The following is a 24,008-nucleotide window of genomic DNA, read 5'->3' as shown; positions in this document are numbered from 1 at the left end:
ATGGGTGCCTGAGTACCTTCAGCTTGTACCTTCAGCTTGTCAACACCTCTTACAAAAGCAAGTAATGAGAAAGTCAATCTCTCTTCCACTTTGATCCATGAGAGACAGATGCAAAACCAGTTCTTTAAACATGCAAAACCTGTTTTGTTTAACTCTTGAGATATTTTCATTGGCTAAATTAACTTTGATCTGTCTTTTTAATTGTGTGCTCTGTATTTAGTTTAAGATAGGTTATAGGTAGGTCTGTTGTAAAATAAAGATAATTAGCCTTTATCCTATTTCTGTAATTTGTTGGGTATGGTAGGCACCTGCCTTTGTTGGAAATTGCTGCAATATAGCCTGTTCAAAAGGTTTAAACCAGTTTGGAAGTGTTTTGTCTCATTCTGTTGAGCCATTTTCTCTCGCCAAATTAAATTAGCTCCTGAGTGGTGCAGCATTCAAAGGCACTGCATCTCAGTGCTAGAGGAGTCACTACAGATGCTGGTTCGATTCCAGGCTGTATCACAACTGACCGTGATTGGGATGTCCATAGGGCGGCGCACAATTAGTCCAGTGTCGTCCGGGTAAGTGTTTGGCCGGGGTAGGTCATCATTGTAAATATGAATTTGTTCTTAACTGACTTGCCTAGTTAAATGAAGGCAGTGTACACTGGCGCTCCAAACAACTCCAACAGTTGAACTTGAGATGAGCAAGAATGTTTCAGGCCTATTAGAGTTACTCATATAATCTTACACTATAACGCTCATCTTTATACAAAATATTCTGATCGAAAATGAATGAATTAGCCTCCTTCTGTACGTCTATATCTCTATAGCCATCACTCAAAGAAATGCATGTTGGTGTCCTAGCATCCTGCTGGGCATATCTCTATCTTTCTGGGGCTAGGCCTAACCTTCTCTTCCATTATATAGGCTATATTTTTTATATTAATACCATACAGTGGACACCTAAGCCTATAGGCCTATGCATGCAATGCCCTGATGCATTTAGTGCTCACATCTCCGACAGCTGAATCGTGAGGTGGACAATTATTATTTTAGGAAAGCAGCACCAAAAAAATAAAAATTAATTGGCTATAAAGTTTTGACCAATATTCCTCATTTAGACCGATGTGAATGGATATGGACGGTCAGTACATTTCTGAAATGTCTGGTCAATTAAAATCTTCCTGGTCACGTTGTCCGGCACCCTAAAAAGGTTTAAAGCATCCCACTGCTGGCCTGCTTTTAAGCTAAGCAGGGTTAGTACTGGTCAGTCCCTGGATAGGAGACCAGATGCTTCTGGAAGTGGTGTTGGAGGAGGGCCAGTAGGAGGCACCCTTTCCTCTGGTCTAAAGAAATATCCCAATGCCCCAGGGCAGTGATTGGGGACATTGCCCTGTGTAGGGTGCTGTCTATCAGATGGGATGTTATATGGGTGTCCTGACTCTCTGTGGTCACTAAAGATCCCATGGCACTCATCGTAAGAGCAGGGGTGTTAACCCTGGTGTCCTGGCTAAATTCCCTATCTGGCCTTCATATCATCATGGCCACCTAATCATCCCCAGTTTACAATTGGCTTATTTATCCCCCTTCCTTTCCCCTGTAACTATTCCCTAGGTTGTTGCTGAAAATGAGAATGTGTTCTCAGTCAACTTAACTGGTGAAATAAAAAAAAACAATGAGATTCATAGTGTAATTTATATTGACGAATTTCTGCCTACTCTTTGCTGTTTGGCAATTATGATGAACAAGAGCATGCAACATTTATTTGTCTCCTTTATTATATATTTGTCATCCTTTTGTAAAAAAGCAAATTTGGCATACAGATACATTCACTTGTTGTCACAGTATATGTGTTTCATCTTTTTAAGTGCCAGACAGTTCCGACCGTTGTAGGTCTTATGAATATAACTTTTTCTGAAATCATATAGATGCTGTCTTGGACATTTTTAATCGAGTCATATTCTTTCTATACATAAAAAATAAAACAATAACTAAAGCCCAGAAAAAAGTATTTAAGGGCCAAAAATAAAGTTGCCTAGATAAAAAACAGAAACAAGAGAAACAGCACTAGCATGCATGCACATTTGTCAATAAGCTTCCAAGACTTTGAAGGAGGAGAACGGCTTGACAAAGTGGTAGTCGAGGTTCCCACAGTGGGGGCACTGCTGCACGTTGCTGTACTCTGAGAAGTACTGCATCCCCACCCTGACATCTATGACCGGCTTGCCACAGTGCTTGCAGTTCAGACGGGCCTAAGGGTACAAATAGAGGAAATGGCTATGGATCTGCAGTAGTCGACTTTGCCATGCATAATGTCAATGAGACGATTTGATAGGAAGAGATCTAGCCCCAACACAGAACCTGATGTTTTTAACTGACTTTGGCCCATGAAGCTACCTTATGGCAGCCTGCCATATATAAATGACACCCCTGGACCATCTGGATGCTAACTCAAATGTGACTTTCAAACTCATCATGAGAAAAAAATATATATATTGATAAATACTAATAGCCTACTTACCTGACAACATGGTGTGGCGGCCAGTATATCGTAGGTGTACATCGTCCCCAACTGGTGCCAGCTCCCATCCCACCTGGACTTGCACTTGATACAGACAATTTTGTGGACTCCCTCCAGACAGTCGACACATATTGCATACAGATGCATCAGCCTCCCTTTACAAGAGACAATAGGGTTGTTTAATAGATTCCATAAATAATCCCTAAAGCGTGAAAAATAATCATGCATTACAAAGCCTGAAGATCAAAGCAACAGCATTCATCCACTGATTTAATTCTTATCCATGTGGTGAATAGCTACTAAGAACCTGTTTGTGGGAAACAGTATAGATTGACTTGATTGATATGCATGTCATGCTTGATCACATTCATGTGCCATAATAATTTTGTTTAGTTCTCAATGAAAGTAATGAATTCTATTGTGCCAGGTTTATTATGGTGTGTTCTTATCTCAAATATATGCAAGGGATAACACCCTTGCCGACCAAAATAACAATTATGAAAATTCACAACCAAACAAGTTATTCTGAAATACACTACAACATGCATATCTGGAAACAGCTGTGGTCCAAATCATTTGCTTTCAGCAACATACTGTAACTCCTGGGGCCTGATCAGCTGTCAACAGTAAGCCTGAACATTTCACTGTCCACATTTCTTCTACCACAACAGGAACCAGCATATCGGTGTCAGGTAGACTAGAGGTTAAAGAGGCGAGCTAGCAACCGGAGGGTTGTCAGTTTGAATCCCAGGTCAAAAGGGGGAAAATCTGTTGGGAAGTGAGCTGGGAACCAGAGGGTTGCTGTCAATACCAAATTCTAGATGACATTGCCTGCCGTTGCACCCTTGAGCAAGGCAACAACAACAGCTCTTGGGGGCCCAGTGTGGAAGCACCTCTACAAAACCTGTATGTATGTGTGTTTTTCTACAGGGTTGGGCTCAAATTCAAACTTCAGATAGAACATGTGCAATTTACCGATAAAGTGATCTTTTTCTTAAACTCGGGTTCAAGACAATAATTTTCAAATTTTTTATTACAGGTCAACTGAGATTGTTTGTGGGAAAATATATCCATAGAATATTAAAAAAGAATGATGTAATTTCCAGTTTGCAATATTTAAGTTTGTACCCAATACAGATGATGCATGCGTAATGGTTGCTGCAGTCTGCTGGTTTTGATAGCCTAAGTGTTTCAAATTCTGTTTCTCAGAGATGGACATTGTTCCAAAGACCTACCTTGCAGATGGCACGGCACATCGTACTCAATCTCATCGTGTCTGGAGGGGCTCAGGAACAGGGTCCCGTCCACCAGGGGGAACTGCTCAAAGACAGGCAGGGTGCGGTGGCACAGGGCACAGTTGACCATGTTCCTGTGGCTGGCGCTCAGAGCCGACAGGATGAACCTCCTCAGGTCCTCTCCCTGGCCCGCCTGGGCGTCATCCTCCATACGGACATGGTAGGTGTTCAGCTTGTGTCTGGGTATGTGGGTCAGCAGCTCTGTGAGGTCCAGCCTCCGCAAGAACTGCACTGGGTTGTCCCCTGGGGTGAGTCTGGGCAGGGGCAGGATGGTGTGATCGAGGTGGCCACCGCGACCCAGCATGCCGCTTGCCAGCATGTGCTTCCGGTGACTCTCCATGTGCACCGCATTCTTCAGGAACTCCCCCAGGTGCCGGGAGCTGCGGGGCCCTGTGAATGCAGGCGGGGAGAAGAAGGAGAAGCCTGATGGAGGGGACTGACCTGGGGAGTCACAGGGTGAGCGGGGCCCCAGGCTGCTACCACAGAATAGGCCTCCGTGACCCCTCTCCTGAGAGTTCTGCCGATCCACTGACTGTCGGCGAGGAAGCTCCTGACTGGATGCTCTGTGAGCCAGCTTACTGCCCCCAGGCAGCTTGCCCTTTTTAGGATCATCAGGGGGATCCAGCCCACCTCCACATGCACCCCCTCCAGCTGCAGCTGAGCTGCTCAACTTCCCTAGACTCTTCTCCAGAGGCACCTTCTTCTTCACCTCTGTCATGCGCTTCACCTGGTACCAGTCCGTGTCTTTCTTAAGGTGGCCCTGGCCGCAGCGGCAGGAGCAGAAGCGGAAGGCCAGGTCGTATCCCTTCTTAGTCCACATGTTCTGCCGGCACTGCTTCTCGTTCCAGCTGCGGGCCCTTCCAATGCAGTTGAATTGGACCAGGATACTACTCTCCCACTCGTAGAAGCATTGCAAGTGCATCCAGTTACCATAAGGGCAGCTATCACTGTTACACACCACACGTTGATAGTCATCCTTGTCAAGGTCAATGTCTCTGGCCAGACTGCACACAAGAGGGGTAGCACAGGGGGCCTCTGCAGCACACAAAACAAAACAGAGTTACTACATCACTCATAAACATATTATAACATCTCCATACAAAATATGACTTGAAAATAAAAACAAGCATGCTTTGAGGCACAACATTCACTTTGGACATATTACAGAGCAACAAAACAATATTAAACAGAATAGATTTTTGTTCATGCTATCAGGACTAGCTCCTTGGACTGCAATGTTGACAATATTCTATGCTGTTACTGAACGATTCAGGACTCAAACATCAATGCACAGCCTGTCTGGAATTTAACTTTAAAACGGTATGGGACTGTGTGAACATTCAATAATAAGAAGAAGGCTATGGGATCTGTGTTATCTTGCAACATAAGAGCCATCATTATTGAGTATGGATCACTGAGAAGTGGTGCCTGAATACATGTCAGACAGGGAAACCCTCAGTGTCTGTGTGTCTGTGTGTGTGTCTGTCTGTGTGTGTATGCGGGTATGGTAGATCAGTTTCCTCCTTTCATTTCCTGTACTTCGTTGTCATCTCTCAGCCCTCATGGTTTCTAGACAGTGTCTCAGAAACAATCCCATGCATGCACTGTAATGTGCCTAACTATACCTGCATCAAAACTCAGTTCAGTTAAGAAGAAAATGAAATATGAAGAACAGGACTAGTCTATGCCTCTGCAACATGATTATGAGTCACCAACTTCAGGCTGCCAGGGTGATTCAAACATAAACCTGAGGCTCTGTACAATGAATTCCATCATTGTTCAGCTATGTGCCTACCCCATCACATTTTATTAATTGGTAATATTTTGTTTATAAAAAGCTCACCGGAATATGTTTTACATGACAAAATCCATGTATTTCATGTTTCATTCAGATAGTAAGTTAGGCCTGGTATAACTTTGATGCCAACTATAATGTATATGCAGCCTATATGCACAGCCTACTAATATCGTTTTTGTGTTACTTTATCTGACTCAGGACACAGACGTTACAATACCGACAATGTATCAAATTAAGTTGAACTTGAGCAGGCAAGCGGTGAGGTGCCAGCACTACCCATGAACAAGGCCACAACTGAAACTACATGTGTGCGTCGTGATATGACAGTGCATAGAGCTCCATGTCGACGCATCATTAAATGATCAATGCATAATGCTCGTTGGCAATTACACTATAACGCGTGAGTTATGAAGCCTACAGTCGATAACAACAAAATGTGAAGCACCGTAAAGCGTACGTTGTCTCATAGGCAATAATAAAATAAAATCCATTGCAATAACTTCGGTCACGCATGTTTTGACACAATTCCACTCTTACCACTTCTATGCTCGTTGAACGGTGCAGCTGTAGCCCCTAATAATGTTGTTGTTACCCCTGATGCTCCTCCTGTTGCGGCAGCACTGGCTCCATTTTCTTGTTCATCTCCACTACTATTAGTCCTTTTATTTCTCTTCCCCTTGTTGCTTTTCTGGTTGGGCATTTTACTGATCCAGATATGAATACTTTCAACCCATCAACGGCTGGCTGACATTTCTGCGGATTCCATTTGAATCCTACTTGAGAGATGCAATGATTCTCTTCTTGATTGCAGGTGGTACTGTTTACAGCTATATTATCTCCATCCAGGTTTATGCAGTTGTGACAGCAAAGGTAACCTACGAAGAAGGCGTGTCCGTTTATTGTTTTGATTCCTGCTCTGAATGTAGATCCGTCAGGCGCTGTTCTGTTTTCCTCCTGCCGCCATGACGAAACACGGCTCCGCCCCCCGAACCTTGCTGTAAATTATTATTCGAATTAACAAGGGAGTCCCACGTAAAGGGTCCTGTGGCAACAATTGACGTCATACTCTTCTATGGCATTGTCAGCTATCTAATAATTACGTCTAAAAGTGCAGTCATCAGTGTATACTTAATAGGCTGGTAGTAGTATAGCCTACTATCCTTTTCACAACATAGACATTCACATTTTCTTCTATAATACAATATAGTTAGAATGCGATGTTTAAATAGCACAGCATAAGGTTACAAAAAAATATATATACACACACATGACCATTCAGTATGCAATACATCTGTTATATGGAGCCAATATATCTTTTTTTAATAATCAGGCTGCAAAGTGAAGGTTTGTTCTTTATTAACTGAGTATTTCATCCTCAGAACGCTTTCTTTGGAATATATTATTGTCAATATCAGTCCTTTTGGAAATTGGACTTCGGAAAGGAACTGCACTTTGATGATCATACATGCATTGTGCTCAATTTGTCATCTGCTAACTTTTTCTTGTTAAACCATTTTTTTTGAAGAGTTACTATTGCTTCCCATGTCAAGTTTCAAATGTATTTCCTACCAGGACACAATACTAAGCATTGTGTATCTTCTTTGAACATTAACACCATGCATGATAAGCCTATATTCACAGTTCATGGTGACCCACACATAATTAGATGAAAGAATCGTATTCATGATATGGGGCACATTAAGTAAGCCACAACATACATGTTGCAGATATAGAAATGTGATCACCAACTCCCTAGCCTGTAAAACAGAGAACATCTTATACATAATTTCTATCCATCTACAACATTGAGTACTTTATCAATATGTCTCTTATTAAAGAATATTCTATGCTTGCATAATATACAACACTGTATCTGGAATGAGGCAAACTTATATTCTAAATAACGAGTCTAATTTCAAAAGTCAGTTTAACACATTTGGTCCTGAGGAACATTACAAAACCTAATTTTTATTTGGCACAAATCACCCTGTAATTAAATACTAAGAATCACACAGGAAATCCATTGGCTTAATCCCCCTTGGTTATAGCAAAGGCAAAAGGTTTGTGAGTGGTCGATAGAGAAAAGACAGTCTTGCAAACATATAAAAGCTTGAATATTACATACTCAAATGCTTAACATTAGCATGAATAAAATAAAATAAATCTATATGTGCAAAAGCCTCTCTTGAAGCACTGCCATCTTAGTTGTTCTAAGGAGGTCCACAAGAGGTACCAAAATAACCATGTAAACAATAAATGAAGTTGCCATTTGGTGATTCCTGTAAGGTAATTTGTTTCCTAAAACATCTAAGTGTATTTCATCCCCTAGAATATACTCCTTATGAACAATATTCTCCTAATGTGGTATACAAAATGTTACATTCTCAGCCTGTACATTTGTAGTCCTAGAAATGTATCAAAATGTTGATTTGTGATCCCTGGTTGGTAGATGTAATAGTAACGCCTCAAAGAAACTTGACTTTTCATCTGAATAACGATAGCCATCAGCTTCATTCTTGTAGGAGTGTGATGTCAACATTGTCATGGACACCTTGCAGGAGCAGCTCCCCTTCAAATGCGATGATCTTCTTCCTCTTGGCAGCCCTCAGAGTCCCAACCAAAGCCTCAAAGATATTTGCGCACCTATCGTCATTGAACAGGACACCAAATTTTACACAAGTTTGTCCATCTGCATCTGTAAAACAAGGCAAGGTAGTATTAAAAAGAATCCTGTATTCCTTCAATATTTTTTACATAAACAATACCTGTCAAATGTTTGGACACACCTACTCCTTCAAGGGTTTCTTTATATTCTACATTGCAGAATAATATTGGCAAAAACATCAAAACTATGAAATAACATATGGGATCATGTAGTAACCCTTCCCCCCAAAAAAACTGTTAAAATCTAAATATTTTATATTTGAGATTCTTCAAAGTAGCCACCCTTTGCACACTCTCAACCAGCTTCATGAGGTAGTCACCTGGAATACATTTCACTTAAAAAGGTGGGCCTTGTTAAAAGTTAATTTGTGGAATGTATATCCTTCTTAATGCGTTTCAACCAATCAGTTGTGTTGTGACAAGGTGGGGTTGGTATACAGAAGATAGCCCTATTTGGTTAAATACCAAGTCCATATTATGGGAAGAGCAGCTCAAATAAGCAAAGAGAAACGACAGTCCTATCATTATGTGAAGACATGAAGGTCAGTCAATCCGGAAAGAGTTACCTCTGCTGCAGAGGATGAGTTAATTAGAATTAACTGCACCTCAGAAATTGAAGCCCAAATAAATGCGTCAGAGTTCAAGTAACAGACATATCAACATCAACTGTTCAGAGACCGCATGAAATCAGGCCTTCATGGTCGAATTGCTGCAAAGAAACCACAAAAGGACACCAATAAGAAGAAACTTGCTTGGACCAAGAAACACAAGCAATGGACATTAGAACAGTGGAAATCTTGTCTTTTGGTCTGATGAGTTCAAATTTGAGATTTTGTCTTTGTGAGACACATAGTAGGTGAACGGATGACCTCCGCATGTGTGGTTCCCACCGTGAAACATGGAGGAAGTGTGATGGTGTGGGGGCGCTTTGCTGGTGACTGTCTGATTTATTTAAAATTCATCTCACCAATTGAGATGGTTTGGGATGAGTTGGACCGCAGCGTGAAAGAAAAGCAGCCAACAAGTGCTCAGCATTTGTGGGAACTCCTTCAAGGCTGTTGGAAAAGCATTCCAGGTGAATCTGGTTGAGAGAATGCCAAGTGTGCAGAGCTGTCATCAAGGCAAAGGGTGGCTACTTTGAAGAATCTGAAATATATTTTGATTTAACACTTTTTTGGTTACTACATGATTCCAGGTTATTTAATAGTTTTGATGGCGTCACTATTATTCTGCAATGTAGATAAGTCAAAATAAAGAAAAACCCTTGAATGAGGTGTCCAAACTTTTGACTGGTACCATATGTTTAGTGTTTCCTCTAGCACTGCACAGTATTGGCAGGGGATGACACTGAAACTAGCCATTCCCAAATAGGCTGCGGCAGCTGAGGAGCAAATAAGGGGGATGCATGGCTCTGTAAACAAGGAATTAAAGCCAGGGGATTTTCAACAGCAGGAGAGAGCATGAGGTAGTGGAGCTAATATGGGGTGGTTATTTGGAAAAGTCTGAGATGAGTTCACAAACTGGATGCTCCACTGCCAGAGGATAAAGTTGGTGTCCAAATGAAGACAAAATAGGCTTACTTTCAGTGCACCAATTAATTATGGATCTCATTTATTGCATGATGGTGCTGGGGATCCACATGGTATGCAGACTTTGGTTCCACCCCAGTGCTAATGAACTCAACTATCCACCAAGCCCTTGAACCAGGGGAGCATTCAAAAGGACAACATTTTGGATAGAAATGTTATATAGAACAAACATGCCTCTACGCAACGTTTTAATTGATGGCTTTATAATTTCTCTTCACTTAAAGTCGTCATCTCATCTCAGGCAGCCAGACAATTCTGTTCTTCCCATACTGTAGGCTACTGTCTTTAGTCACCCCATTAAGCTAGGCAAGCCTGCCGAAGTATGCTGCTCTCTGAAGAAATCATTTGACTAGTTCTTCAAAGTAGATCAGGCATACTTTCAAGAACTCTATCCCTCTCGTCTTTGGGTTGTCTCTCTCTCATATGGTGGCGTATGGGGTCTGTGTGCATCTAAACAAACAGGCATAAAAGCAGTGGTGTAAAGTATTTAAGTAAAAATACTACTTAAGTCATTTTTGGGGTATCTATACTTTACGATTTATATTTGACAACTTTTACTTTACCACGTTCCTAAAGAAAATAATGTACTTTTTACTCCTGACACCCAAAAGTGCTCTTTACATTTTGACAGGAAAATGGTCCAACTCACACACTTATCAAAAGAACATCCCTGGTCATCCCTACTGCCTCTGATCTGGTGGACTCACTAAACATACATGCTTCATTTGTGAATTTTGTCTGAGGTTTGGCTTACAAATTTGAAATTATTTATACTTTTTCCTTTTGATACTTAAGTATATTTAAACCAAATACTTTGATACTAGTATTTTACTGAGTCATTTTCTATTAAAAAGGTATCTTTACTTTTACTCAAGTATGACAATTGGGTAGTTTATCAACAACTGCATCTGTCTCTGAGCCGGCAAAGAACAGGTGCAATGGATTATGGTCATTGCAGTTAATTACCACTTTCGGCACTAAACTATACTGAACAAAAATATAAAACGCGACATGTAAAGTGTTGGTCCCATGTTTCATGAGCTGAAATAAAATATCAGAAATTCTCCATATGCACAAGCTTATTTCTCAAATGTTGTGCACACAATTTGTTTACTACTCTGTTAATGAGCATTTCTCCTTTGCCAAGGTAATCCAGCCACCTGACAGGTGTGGTATATCAAGAAGCTGTGTTAAACAGCATAATCATTACACAGGTGCATCTTGTGCTGGGGACAAGAAAAGGCCACTAAAATGTTCAGTTGTATCACACAATGCCACAGATGTCTGAAGTGAAGGGAGCATGCAATTGGCATGCTTACTGCGGGAATATCCACCAGACCTGTTTCCAGATAATTTCATTGTTAATTTCTGTAAGCCAATAAGCCAATGTCATTTTAGAGAATTTGGCACTACATCCAAACGACCTCACAGCCACAGACCACCTGTACCCACGCCAGCCCTGGACCTCCACATCCAGATTCTTCAACTGCGAGATTGTCTGAGACAAGCCACCCAGACAGCTGATGAAACTGAGGAGTATTTGTGTCTGTAATAATGCCCATTTGTGAAAAAAAGAAAATAATTCTGATTGGCTGGGCCTGGCCTATCCCCCCCCCATACCCAACCCTGGCTCCACCCCTGCCCAGTCATCTGAAATCCATAGATTAGGGCCTCGAATTTATTTCCATTGACTGATTTCCGTATATGAACTGTAACTCAGAAATCTTTTAAATTGTTGCATTTATATTTTTGTTCAGTATAGGTTGAAATGTTGCTTAATGAAAACTACAACTCCCTTTGGACCAGCATCCCATACATTGTAATTCTTGACTTAATTTCTCATGATTTGATTTCTCTCTAGAGAAACTAAATGGAATTCAAGTAATTGAACCAACGTTGGAAATTTGTTGTTCAATAACCAAAACCCCCCTGAAAATGTGGTTAATGGCTCAGCACTAGTTAGAATTTAGCTGGGGGGAAAGAAGAAAAAAAGTCCACACACCCTATTTGGAGAGAATTGTAGAAGTTTCAGATTACAGCCCAACTCTATTACAGGAATCCCGCCACCTATCCCTGCTGATTTGATTATTATAAAACAGATTGTCTTGCAAAGTACATTGATTAAGCATTTCATCCGGTTGGTTTCATCCTTGGGATTGATATTAAGGTCTGAAAGGACGCCTGAAGATTATGATCACTTGCCTGAATTAAGTATCTATTTTCATCTTCACATATGGAACTAGAAGGACCAGACTACTGGAATTATTAGCATTTTGGTTATCTGTAAAAAAAAAAAAAAATCTGAATAATAGTCACCTGCCTAATGGAGCAACCTCAGAGCAGGCTCAACTTGTGACAACTCGGGTCACTTGCCCCGGTCAATAGGGCAACCCCTATTGCATTGGTTATAAGCAAAGTGCACTGTAATACAAGACTATACTTACTTTTACTGCCAAGCCGTTGGATCTCTCCAACAAGCAGAGATACTTCATGTTGGACGTTCATTGCCACTAGAAGTGTAACAAAATGTAAGTGTCACATGCCAATATTATATGGGCATTCCCAGAAACAACAGCAAAGGAGAGGGGGTGTCATAATGTAGACATTTGTGTCATAACATCCATTGTAATGTATTATAGGATAAAAGGGCACCTGATTAAGACAGGATACACCATCACAGTATTATAAAGATGTGCCTTTTCGCAAAAATGTAGCCTACGCAGCAGCAGAAACAAGTCAGTTTCACATTGTAACAAGCTGCAACAAAATTGCCTTCCATATAAAAAGTGGGGCGGCAAGTAGCCTAGTGGTTAGAGCACTGGGCCAAGTAAATGAAAGGTTGCTAGATCTAATCCCCAAGCTGAAAAGGTAAAAATCTATTGTTCTGCCCCTGAACAAGGCAGTTAACCCACTGTTCCTAGGCCGTCATTGTAAATAAGAATTTGTTCTTAACTGACTTGCCTAGTTAAATAAAGGTTACAAAAGGACTATCAATGCGGAAGTAGGCTAGCTGGGATCAGTAGGGTTTAACCCATTTACCACAGCCGCAAAGTCAAAATGGGCTGTATCGTAACAATTCATGAAGACAAAAAACGCCCTTTGTCTAAATGTAAGGTTAAGCAAAAATTAGCAGTGTGGCTTGGGTTAAAGTCACATTTTAAGAAGATAAATTGTAGAAATAGGCGAGGTTTATGACTTTGTTGCTGTGGTAACTAGTGACGACCGATCACTACCTAAGGGAATTTAGAATCAATCACGTTGAAATAGACGGTGTAATCCGTTTCGAGACCCATTACTTGACCCCTGTCTAACTTGATCATTTACATTTTTTAATAAAAAATCAATTGATTATAGACTACATAAACACGGCTATTGCAGACAATGGAAGGAAATGCGGGACGCTGCCGGCTAAAGTGATGAGAGTTTAAATGTAGGCTAATAACCAACAGACTATGCGCATGTTCTATTTCACATTGAATTGTTATTATGTTGCGGTATTTACCTGAGTAAGAGCGATATCCCGATATAACACGATGCCTGAGTAGAATTCAACAGGAAGAGAAAAGGTACGAAGCAAATTAAAACTGTACCATAAAAGGCAGTATTACTGACGTCATGACCCCTCCTTCTTTGGCTACAGGGAGGGGGAGTTTAAACTCATTTCAGCTTTGGTGATGATCACAGAGTTTATACAGAGCTCAGTTTGGAAGGTATAGGCTTACTTGAAAAATCGTGTTGTAATACGTTCATAAAGCAAATGTTCCGGAACCAATTTTACGCCTAGAGGAATTTTTTTTTCTGGAACATGCTTACTCCTGACATTGTCTGGAAAAAAAGCTTGGTTGATACATTACAAATATTGTATAGCAAACAAATATAAGGAAGTGCACTTTAATATTGTACATAAGATATATCCATGTAATTCTGTGTTGTCCAAATTTGTGGCTATTGATGACATCTGCGAAAAAGTGAACGTTTGACTCACTTGTTCTATGAATGTGAATCTATGATATATTTTTGGGAAAAATCTTGCAGAATACTTGTTTACCTTTTTGAACACCACCCATGTTGTTGACAAATGATATATGTGACTATTGCAATTATAACAAGACCATCTAAATGATTGTGATTTATTTTCATTCTTGTTGCTTTAAACAAGACAAATTCCAGAATTCTATACCAAAATTGCAAATATTTTTGATTGAATCATCTTTAAGACATAATCCCTAGTGAATAACAAAAATAATATCTTCCTTAAATCAGAGATTTTTCTGAGTGAATACAAATTGCACTAGAATTGTATTTTGTAAAAAAAAAATTTTTTAAAACTCAGCAATAAAAGAAAAACCTCCCTTTCAGGACCCTGTCTTTCAAAGATCATTTGTAAAAATCCAAATAACTTCACAGATCTTCATTGTAAAGAGTTTAAAACACTGTTTCCCATGCGTTTTCAATGAACCAAACAATTAATGAACGTGCACCTGTGGAACGGTCGTTATGACACTGACAGACGGTAGGCAATTAAGGTCACAGTTATAAAAACTTAGGACACTAAAAGAGGCCTTTCTACAGACTCTGAAAAACACCAAAAGAAAGATGCCCAGGGTCCCTGCTCATCTGCGTGAACATGCCTTAGGAATGCTGCAAGGAGGCATGAGGACTGCAGATGTGGCCAGGGCAATAAATTGCAATGTCCGTACTGTGAGATGACTAAGACAGCGCTACAGGGAGACAGGACGGAAAGCTAATCTTCCCCACATGTAACAACACCTGCACAGGATCGGTACATCCGAACATCACACCTGCCGGACAGGTACAGGATGGCAACAACTGCCCGAGTTACACCAGGAACGCACAATCTCCCCATCGGTGCTCAGACTGTACGCAATAGGCTGAGGGCTTGTAGGCCTGTTGTAAGGCAGGTCCTCACCAGACATCACCGGCAACAACGTCACCTATGGGCACAAACCCACCGTCACTGGACCAGACAGGACTGGCAAAAAGTGCTCTTCACAGACGTGTCGCAGTTTTGTCTCACCGGGGGTGATAGTCAGATTCGTGTTTATCATCGAAGGAATGAGCGTTACACCGAGGCCTGTACTCTGGAACGGGATCGATTTGGAGGGGGAGGGTCCGTTATGGTCTGGGGCGATGTGTCACAGCATCATCGGACTGAGCTTGCTGTCATTGCAGGCAATCTCAATGCTGTGCGTTACAGGGAAGACATCCTCCTCCCTCATGTGGTACCCTTCCTGCAGGCTCATCCTGACATGACCCTCCAGCATGACAATGCCACCAGCCATACCGCTTGTTCTGTGCGGGATTTCCTGAAAGACAGGAATGTCAGTGTTCTGCCATGGCCATCGAAGAACCCGGATCTCAATCCCATTGAGCACGTCTGGAACCTGTTGGATCGGAGGGTGAGGGCTAGGGCCATTCCCCCAGAAATGTCTGGGAACATGCAGGTGCCTTGGTGGAAGAGTGGGGTAACATCTCACAGCAAGAACTGGCAAATCTGGTTTAGTCCATGAGGAGGAGATGCACTGCAGTACTTAATGCAGCTGGTGGCCACACCAGATACTGACTGTTATTTTTGACCTCCCCTTTGTTCAGGGACACATTCAATTTCTGTTAGTTGTCTGTGGAATTTTTTCAGTTTATGTCTCAGTTGTTGAATCTTATGTTCATACAAATATTTACACATGTTAAGTTTGCCGAAAATAAACGCAATTGACAGTGAGAGGACTTTCTTTTTCTGCGTGTACACTACCAGTCAAAAGTTGGGGTCACTTAAATGGTAGTTTTTTTTAAAGAAAATTCCAAATACTTGTCCATGAAAATAACATGAAATCGATCAGAAATACAGTGTAGACATTGTTAATGTTGTAAATGACTATTGTAGCTGAAAGCAGCTTTTTTTATGGAATATCTACATATGTCCATTATCAGCAACCGTCACTCCAGTGTTCCAATGGAATGTTGTGTTAGCTAATCCAAGTTTATCATTTTAAAAGGCTAACTGATCATTAGAAAACCCTTTTGCAATTATGTTAGCACAGCTGAAAACTTGGGCTAATTTTAAAAAAACTGTCCTTCTTTAGACTAGTTGAGTATCAGCATTTGTGGGTTCAATTACAGGCTCAAAATGGCCAGAAACAAAGAACTTCATTCTGAAACATCAGTCTATTCTTGTTCTGAGAAATGAAGGCTATTCCATGCAAGAAAATGCCAAACTTACTTAAGATCTCGTAACTGGTGTTTTGCAGGTACTATTTAATGAAGCTGCCAGTTGAGGACTTGTGAGGCGTCTGTTTCTCAAACTACACACTAATGTACTTGTCTTCCAGGGCCTCCCAGTCCTCTTTCTATTCTGGTTAGGGCCAGTTTGCACTGTTCTGTAAGAGAGTAGTACACAGCGTTGTACGAGACCTTCCATTTCTTGGCATTTTCTCACATGGAATAGCCTTTCTTTTCTCAGAACAACAATAGACTAATGAGTTTCAGATGAAGGTTCTTTATCTTTGGACATTTTGATCCTGTAATTGAACGCACAAATACTGATGCTCCAGATTCAATCAGCACAACAGCTCTCACCTGTGCTAACAATTGCAAAAGGGTTTTCTAATGATCAATTAGCCTTTTAAAATTATAAACTTGGATTAGCTAACACAACGTGCCATTGGAACACAGTAGGAATGGTTGCTGACAAAGGGCCTCTGTACGCCCCTGTAGGTATTCCATTTTTTTAAAGATAAGCCTTTCCAGCTACAATAGTAATTTACACCATTTAACAAAGTCTACACTATAAAAATGCTTTCCTTTCAAAAACAAGGACATTTCTAAGTGACCCCAAACTTTTGAATGGTGGTGTATGTATTTAGTATTTCTTGTTTGTATCTGTGTTTTGTTGGACATGTTTGATGTAGGCATGTAAGTTGATGATTTGGTATTATGAAAAAAAAAAAAGAGGTTGAGCTTCGCTGTTGGACATGATTAGCATATCTACAATTTACCATTTCCACTGCACTAATATGCACTGTGGCTCTATCTTCTATGTTGATGCATGTGCTTGGTTTAGCCATTGACTACTGCAAACAAAGCCATTCATAAAAAAAAACAGAAAAAAAAGCTTTTAAAAAGGCTACTGGCATCTAGGTGTTTGAACCCATCTTTTTTTTTATTGGCAAACTCATTTTTTGGGGTCACGTTACTACCTCGAGGATAACTACAGAACAGGGTACTGGTTATGAGTCTTCCTTCCAATCATGCCAAAGGGTTTTTAAAATACTCGATACTCAGCCTGACAACCCTGAGGGCCAGAGGGCTCTGCCCAAACTGTCTCTTAAGAACAGGTGGTCATGCAGATTGACCAAAATGTTAAGATGGTCAGGTAGGTTAGGCTTATGAAATATTCTCTGACCAGTGTCCCCTGTTTCTCTTTTGGTCACTGTAGTCTACCTGACAATCACAAACCTAGCCCAGTTGGCAGAATTAGCAGAACTCAAAATTCCCACTTCCTGTCCTTGGTTAGTCTCTTGAACCAGAATCTGGCCCTGCAGGATATGTGGATAATGTGAATCTCCTTTAAGCCCAGGAAGCATCCATTCAACTTGCCATTGGCCAGCTTAAAACGTAAAATGTTAAAATACGTTTGTTACTCACCAAATATGGAGTTTTGAATAGCAACTATCGCCATTTACTACCATCAGGGCCAGTATGTACTTCCAAAAAAGGTCTAAATAAAACGTTTTTTATTTTTTTTAAATGCCTCATTGGCATCTCCAATGTATTGAGCTGTTGTAGACTTCCAGCAATGACGGCAGTAAATGACAATAGTATATCCCTTCCAGTCTCGCAGTCCCTGCTGCTGAAAAGCATCCCCAGTTGCATGATGCTGCCACCACTATGCTTCACAGTAGGGATGGTGTCAGACGGGTGATGAGCTGTGCCCGGTTCTCCAGACATAGTGCTCAGGCCAAAGAGATACATTTTTCTCATTAGACCACTGAATCTTTTGCCTTATGCTTGAAGTCTTTCATGTGTGCCTTTTTGCAAACTCCAGGCATGTGGTCATGTGCCTTTTTTTCAGGAGTGGCTTCATCTGGCCATCCTCCCATATTGGCCAGATTGGTAAAGTGCTGTAGAAACCATTGTCCTTCCAGCAGGTTCTCCCATCTTAGCCAAGGAACTCTATCGTTCTGTCAGAGTGGTCATTGGGTTCTTGGTCTCCTCCCCGACCAAGGGTCTTCTTGCCCAGTTAGGTCAGCTCGAGGCAGAGTCTGGGTAGTTCCATATTTCTTCAATTTCTCAAAAGATGGAGACCACTGTGCTATTGGAAACATTTAACACTATAAATTGTATTATACAATTATATATCTCGGAGATCTACGGACAATTCCTTGGACTTTATTGTTTCTGCTCTGACATGCACTGTTGGACCTAGGTGGTTCTTCAAGGTTTTATTGAGAGACTATATCCAAAAAGGTGTATTGCCACCACTTGGTGGGATGAAAACATTTAAAAAAAAAGGAAAAGAAATTAAAAGAAGCAAGGTTATTCGTTTATAACACTCATACTAACCGCCCTAATCATACTATGTGTGATGTAAATTGAGTATGTAGTAAGCTTAGTGGTCAGAGTATGGATATAGTTAGTGAAATGGACACCATTTCAGTGCTTTTGGGGCCCATAATGCAATTCTTCAGAAATAGGCGTGGCTTCACAACATTTTCAGATTTGAAGAAAATGGCGGAAAATATGCAGCAGAAGTCTGACGAGCGGATTCAAATGCATTGCTTTAACTAATTATGACAAATGTTAAGAAAATGTTGAGCAATGTAATAAAGTAATGACTTTTCAAATATGTTACACATTGTGTTGGCAGACAATTTGTTAGCTACGCTATCCTTACGAACCGCATAGCATTACAGCAGTATGTACCAGGTATGTTAGCTACCTACTAATACATCGAACTTACCAGTATATTTACTTCATGCAATCTACCCAACATTTATTGACTCGATTATTCACGTCATTCATAGCTTAGCTAAGTGGTATAGTGGTTCAGGTGTGTTCGTAAATTCACTGGCTATCTCGTCCGATTTCAGAGCACTCTCCTCTGACGGTGCCAGAGCTCAGAATAACTGATGAATTTACGAATGCTCACTCGTTGAATGTGGCAATTGTCAGTAAACCTTGGCAAAAAAGCCTAATGAAATTTTTGCCAGCAGCACAGTTAGTCACCAACGCTCTGTATAACATGAAAACAGCCTAACCAGCTCTGCTAGGGCGAGTAAAATAGTCACGAGTGAGGTTCTCATTTGTTTCTGGAAGTAGCTAGCAAGTTAGCTTGGGTGCTTGAATTTACCTTTATTTTAGTTGGCAAGTCAGTTAAGAACAAATTCTTATTTACAGTGCCGTTGAGAGTCAGAAAGCCTGACTCACTCGGATCAAAGCACTAAGAATTTATGAACGGACAATCTGGCAACACCATGAATTTACGAACGCCCAGAGCGCACTCTGTAAATTCAATATGGAGTGCCAAACACAAGTCTAGCTAGTAATTTGTTATGCTAACAAGAGATTGCATAGCAACAGCATCAACTTCCAGTACACAGGCAAACGCTAGTACACGCAACTGAAAAGACACCATTCATCTACAGTATACTAAAATGAACTGATTGTATACAGTATAGGTATTCGAACAGAGCGCTAGTATTCTCACAAAACAAAAATGTACTCCTTCACTTGGTCAAATGTACTCAGCTCCCACACAGGCTGTGGGGCCTGAGAGGGGGAGCATCTTCAGACAGTATTCACTGCAATGTTTCAGCTGCAAAATCCAATTATATAATGTCAGTCTGCAAATAAATATTAAAAGGTGCATGCCACCACCTACTGTGCTGGACTGTGTCATTCCCAGCTTATAACATTATCTCCGCATTTCTAAGTCCTTCTACCTAACTCAGTACATCTGAGAAAATAAAGAACCCTACTAACAGACCCTCCCCCAAATCCCTTCCAACCCCCCCCCCTACACTTAAATCTTTCCCTCTCTTCAACAATATAACATGCACCACCGTTTCAACAACCATACACATGCTTGCCAACCAGTTGTAATGACGAGTTCAATGTACAAGGTCCTAGGTACAATCAAGCAAACACCACCTCTTTATTCTGACCTTTGAATCTTGGTCCACCAACCTTTTCTTTTGAGGACATATAAATGCCAGCCCTTGGACTCAGTCCCATCTCTTCTGCCACACATCTATCAAAACGGCTCTGATGTTACATTTGGCCTCACCTCTACCCAGTGGAAAATGATCAAGTCATTTTAAAGCCTGTTTAAAAGTTGTAGAACCGATGGCTATTCCCTTCCACACCCAAATGGGCTGGGACCCAACATAATCTCACTACTACAGTACACCCAGTCCCTCAATTCACCCTAATAACATTAATGCCTCCAATAGTAAGTCACTCCTATTAGATTTGCCAGATGATAAACTATTCAATACAGACAGGGAATCTGAGCATACTATAATTCTGACAGGTTGAATGTCCCCCACCCACTGGAGCGCAACTGCTATCGCCAACAGTTCAATTGAGTATACTGACTGAAGTCCTGGAGATCCAAGAACCTTTTAATCGCTTTCTCAAGGATTTCCAGTTTCTTTGATTTTTGGTTAGTTTGTCCTGTACAATTAATTACTTACACAATAAACGAAGCAAACTCAACCTTCTTTACGATTAGTGTTCCAAGACCTCTCAACTGACTGACATTGTGGGACAGGTGGGTTTCTTTCTAAATCATGTCCTAACAATTGAATTGGCCACAGGTGGACTCTAATCAAGTTGTATCGACCTTGACTAACCTGTTCCTCCACACATTGACTCTGCACCGGTACCCCCTGTATTTAGCCTCACGTCTGTTATTTTATTGTTGCTCTTTAATTATTTGTTATTTTTCTATTTTTTTTACATTTTAATTTCAGTTTATCTTAATACTTATTTTTCTTAACTGCATTGTTGGTTAAGGGCTTGTAAGTACGCAATTCACTGTAAGGTCTACTACACCTGTTATATTCGGCACATGTTACAAATAACATTTGATTTGATCAACGTCTCAATGATGATCAAAGGAAATTGGATGTACCTGAGCTCAATTTGGAGTGTGTATTTAATTTCCAATACATTTGCAAACATTTCTAAAAATATGTTTTCACTTTGTCATTATGGGGTATTGTGTGTAGATGGATGAGAGAGAAAAAAATTTATCCATTTTGAATTCAGGCTGTAACACAATAAAATGTGGAATAAATCAAGGGGTATGAATACTTTCTGTGAAGTCCCTGTATCAATGTCTCCTGTAAGGCCAGGTTCTGGTTGTCTCCTCTCATACGCGAGGGAAACCACAGCAGTTTATAAAGGCAAAACCTTCCGCAATGAACCTCCCATGCCTGGTCAATCACAGCCATGGCATCCTACTGGTGATAGTGCATTAGATATTACAAATAAACAAATATTATACATTAACTATGGCATTTTTTTGTGATCCGGGCGCCGTTCACTCGCAACGTCTGTACGATGACATCACGGGGCATAGGACTGGTGGCTCTGACTGATGGGGAAAAGAGCCAGAAGACTCTAAAACTTTACGTCTAACATCATTTTGAATTATTCAGACTTGATTGAAACGTACGGAATAGAACCGGAAGAACTCAGTTACATTTACCTTTGAATACCGACACCCAGTCTCGGAAGTCGACTATTGCTGACTTGAGGCTGGTTTTCTACCTGGCTAGCCAGCTACGTTAGCTAGCTGCTAACATCTTGTAACGTTAGTAGCGAGGCCAGATAGTCTAACTTTATACACTGATAAATAGCAAAGTAATTATCCGAAATAGTCAATTGTTCTAAACAGTCGGCACGTAATATTGCGACTGGGCTAGTTTCTGGGGACATCCAAGACCCCTTCTTGCCATAACCAGCATTTAGCTAAGCTATTTAGCAAAGCTAACCAGCAACTTCGCACTTTTTGGGTCCAGTTCAGGCAAGTAAGGATAACGAAACAGCTAGTTCGCTAAACGGGTACTTTTTATGCCATAATGGAAAGTTTAACATTAACTGATGGAGAGCAGAAGTATTACTCTGATTTGTTCGTTTATTGCGATACGGACAACACAAAGAAAGTGGCTTCCAATGGCAGAGTTCTTGACCTTTTCCGGGCGGCCCAGCTACCCAGCGAGGTTGTCCTGCAGGTGGGCTACCTAAATTAACTAGCCAGCTAAACGTATCAATCTGTCTAATGTGATAGAGGTGTGTTTGTCACGTATGTGGCGTTCATGTTGACAGTGGTTAACGTGACGAGACACACCTTATACTTGCCAGTTAGCAAAGTAAAAAAGGTATTTCCTGCATCAGGCTAACTAGCAAAGCATGCTACCAATAATATAGTTAAGTTGCTAGCATTACATTTTATACATAGCCACATGTTCTCTCAACACCACAGCTATTTATTTTCAATGTTTTTGTAGCTGTCTTTCTGCTTGATATTCTTGCAACTTGAATCATAAACTAGCTTAATTATCCCAACTTGTTTTTGTAGCTAACCAGTTTAAGTCGACAGCCCACTTCCTCTCGTGTATTTAATACTTTGTTGCTTGCTGGACTGGATACAAAATGTACAGTATAGACACTCTTATTTGTATCGCCTTGATACTATTCGAAGGTCATAGTGCTCATTTGACTGATTAACATTAATCCAATCCAAGATGTGAAGCCAGTAGAATGTGCATTGTAGTAACGACTGTGTTACTTGAACATAGTCATGTTCAGCTATGTCTTTGTATATACGTGCTGTTATCAATTTGTGGGCTGACGCCAGCATTTCTGTTACGGTTGAAGATTTGCTGGGCTTTCTTTCAAAGTGGCATTTATTGACCTGCTCCGTCTAATTCATATGCCACTTGTCCTGGTGTAGGCTATAGAATTCATGTGAAGGAAGGGGTGTGACTCAGACTTTTGTTTCAACAGTTACTGTGCTCTTTTGTGGGACATTATGTATGCTTTTATTTCCTCCCTAATGCAAAAACACAGGACTAAAGGTTTCTGTTTTGGTTGTTCATTATACTGAATAATAGGCCTGGTCCATGATCCATAAATCTGAGATGTGAAATGTTACCTGGGTCTGTCTGTGGCCTATTTCCCATTGAAATGATGCAGACTCACTAGGCCTTGGCAGGTAGTTATATTTCTTACCAACGTTGGTCCAACCTTACAGCACCGCAATGGCAAAGTCTCAGGGAATAGTTCTTCAACTTGCCGTATACATCTAATTCAGATACATCCTTGTAGAAATGTCAGACCATTTTCTTTTATGACGACACAAGTCACATTGCTCAGTGAGCACACGAAACAACATCTGTCTTCCTGTGTTAGTTAGGAAGCAATGTCCTTGTTAGGAAGCAATGTCCTTGGAACTTTCTCTGTGAGAGACTGCAACATCCCTTCCCATGATCAACTATATGGCACATCACGCATTACTGTTAACACAATAGTGAGTTTATATCACTCTACAGATGTACAGTATGTTGATAATAAGATGAACTGCCCCTCCCTACCTTCAGGCTATGCTCAAACCCTACACCCCAACCCGAGCACTCCGTTCTGCCACCTCTGGTCTCTTGGCCCTTACGAGACGGCAGCACCTGCTCAATCCAGTCCAAGCGCTTTTCTGTCCTTGTATCCCAAGGATGGAACCAGCTTCCCCCTGAAGCTAGGACAGCAGAGTCCCTGCCCATCTTCTGAAAGCACCTGAAACCCTACCTCTTCAAAGAGTGTCTTAAATAATCCCCCTCAAAAAGACTGAAATGTAAATTTGTTGTCTCAGATCACAGAGCTCTGTGGAGCCACTCGCCTGGGCCATTTTGGAAGGAGCCAGTTTTACATTGCACTGAAACTCATCGCTGTAGCCCAGTCCGGACTGCCTCTCCGAGTAGAGAGCCTCAATTCTGGTTAGTAAACATGTCTCGAATACTCCATCTATTAGGAATTAACCACTAATGTATGAGAGAGGGTATTAGCACCTGGGGGCACACCGGACAATGTTTACATCTTTTTATGTTTGCCTTTGGTGCGGTTTCAGTTAAATTCAGTCGG

At 40.9% G+C, this 24,008-nt stretch overlaps 3 protein-coding genes across 5 annotated transcripts in view; 1 reads left to right on the top strand and 2 right to left on the bottom strand.

Annotated features, from left to right (window-relative positions):
* Nucleotides 1-1,660: 1,660 nt before the first annotated feature.
* heca (hdc homolog, cell cycle regulator) lies at nucleotides 1,661-6,595 on the bottom strand. The gene is made up of 4 exons (XM_055884903.1): nucleotides 6,136-6,595; nucleotides 3,741-4,835; nucleotides 2,506-2,660; nucleotides 1,661-2,236 (listed from the first exon to the last, which is right to left on the bottom strand). Exons 1-4 carry the CDS (start codon nucleotides 6,296-6,298, stop codon nucleotides 2,072-2,074), a joined length of 1,578 nt encoding a protein of 525 aa, XP_055740878.1. The 5' UTR covers nucleotides 6,299-6,595; the 3' UTR covers nucleotides 1,661-2,071.
* Nucleotides 6,596-6,937: 342 nt separating this feature from the next.
* On the bottom strand, nucleotides 6,938-13,475 carry abracl (ABRA C-terminal like). The gene is made up of 3 exons (XM_055884904.1): nucleotides 13,354-13,475; nucleotides 12,296-12,361; nucleotides 6,938-8,293 (listed from the first exon to the last, which is right to left on the bottom strand). The coding sequence occupies exons 2-3, from the start codon at nucleotides 12,354-12,356 to the stop codon at nucleotides 8,109-8,111; spliced, it is 246 nt and encodes an 81-aa protein (XP_055740879.1). The 5' UTR covers nucleotides 12,357-12,361; nucleotides 13,354-13,475; the 3' UTR covers nucleotides 6,938-8,108.
* A 7,943-nt stretch (nucleotides 13,476-21,418) lies between these two features.
* LOC129825113 (ralBP1-associated Eps domain-containing protein 1-like) overlaps nucleotides 21,419-24,008 on the top strand; it is a 28,293-nt gene continuing 25,703 nt past the window's right edge. For 2 of the 3 annotated variants that reach the window (XM_055884900.1, XM_055884898.1), the window contains exons 1-2: nucleotides 21,420-22,108; nucleotides 23,740-23,863. In XM_055884900.1, the coding sequence (XP_055740875.1) occupies nucleotides 21,956-22,108; nucleotides 23,740-23,863 (277 nt within the window). In that variant the 5' untranslated portion in view covers nucleotides 21,420-21,955. Of the gene's footprint in view, nucleotides 22,109-23,739; nucleotides 23,864-24,008 lie in introns of all 3 variants that reach the window. The other variant, XM_055884899.1, reaches the window with a different exon arrangement.

The sequence above is a fragment of the Salvelinus fontinalis genome, chromosome 27, assembly GCF_029448725.1.
Source record: "Salvelinus fontinalis isolate EN_2023a chromosome 27, ASM2944872v1, whole genome shotgun sequence".
Taxonomy (NCBI): Eukaryota; Metazoa; Chordata; class Actinopteri; order Salmoniformes; family Salmonidae; genus Salvelinus; species Salvelinus fontinalis.
The sequence above is the reverse complement of the archived record's forward strand: the minus strand, read 5'-3'. Positions and strand labels throughout refer to the sequence as shown.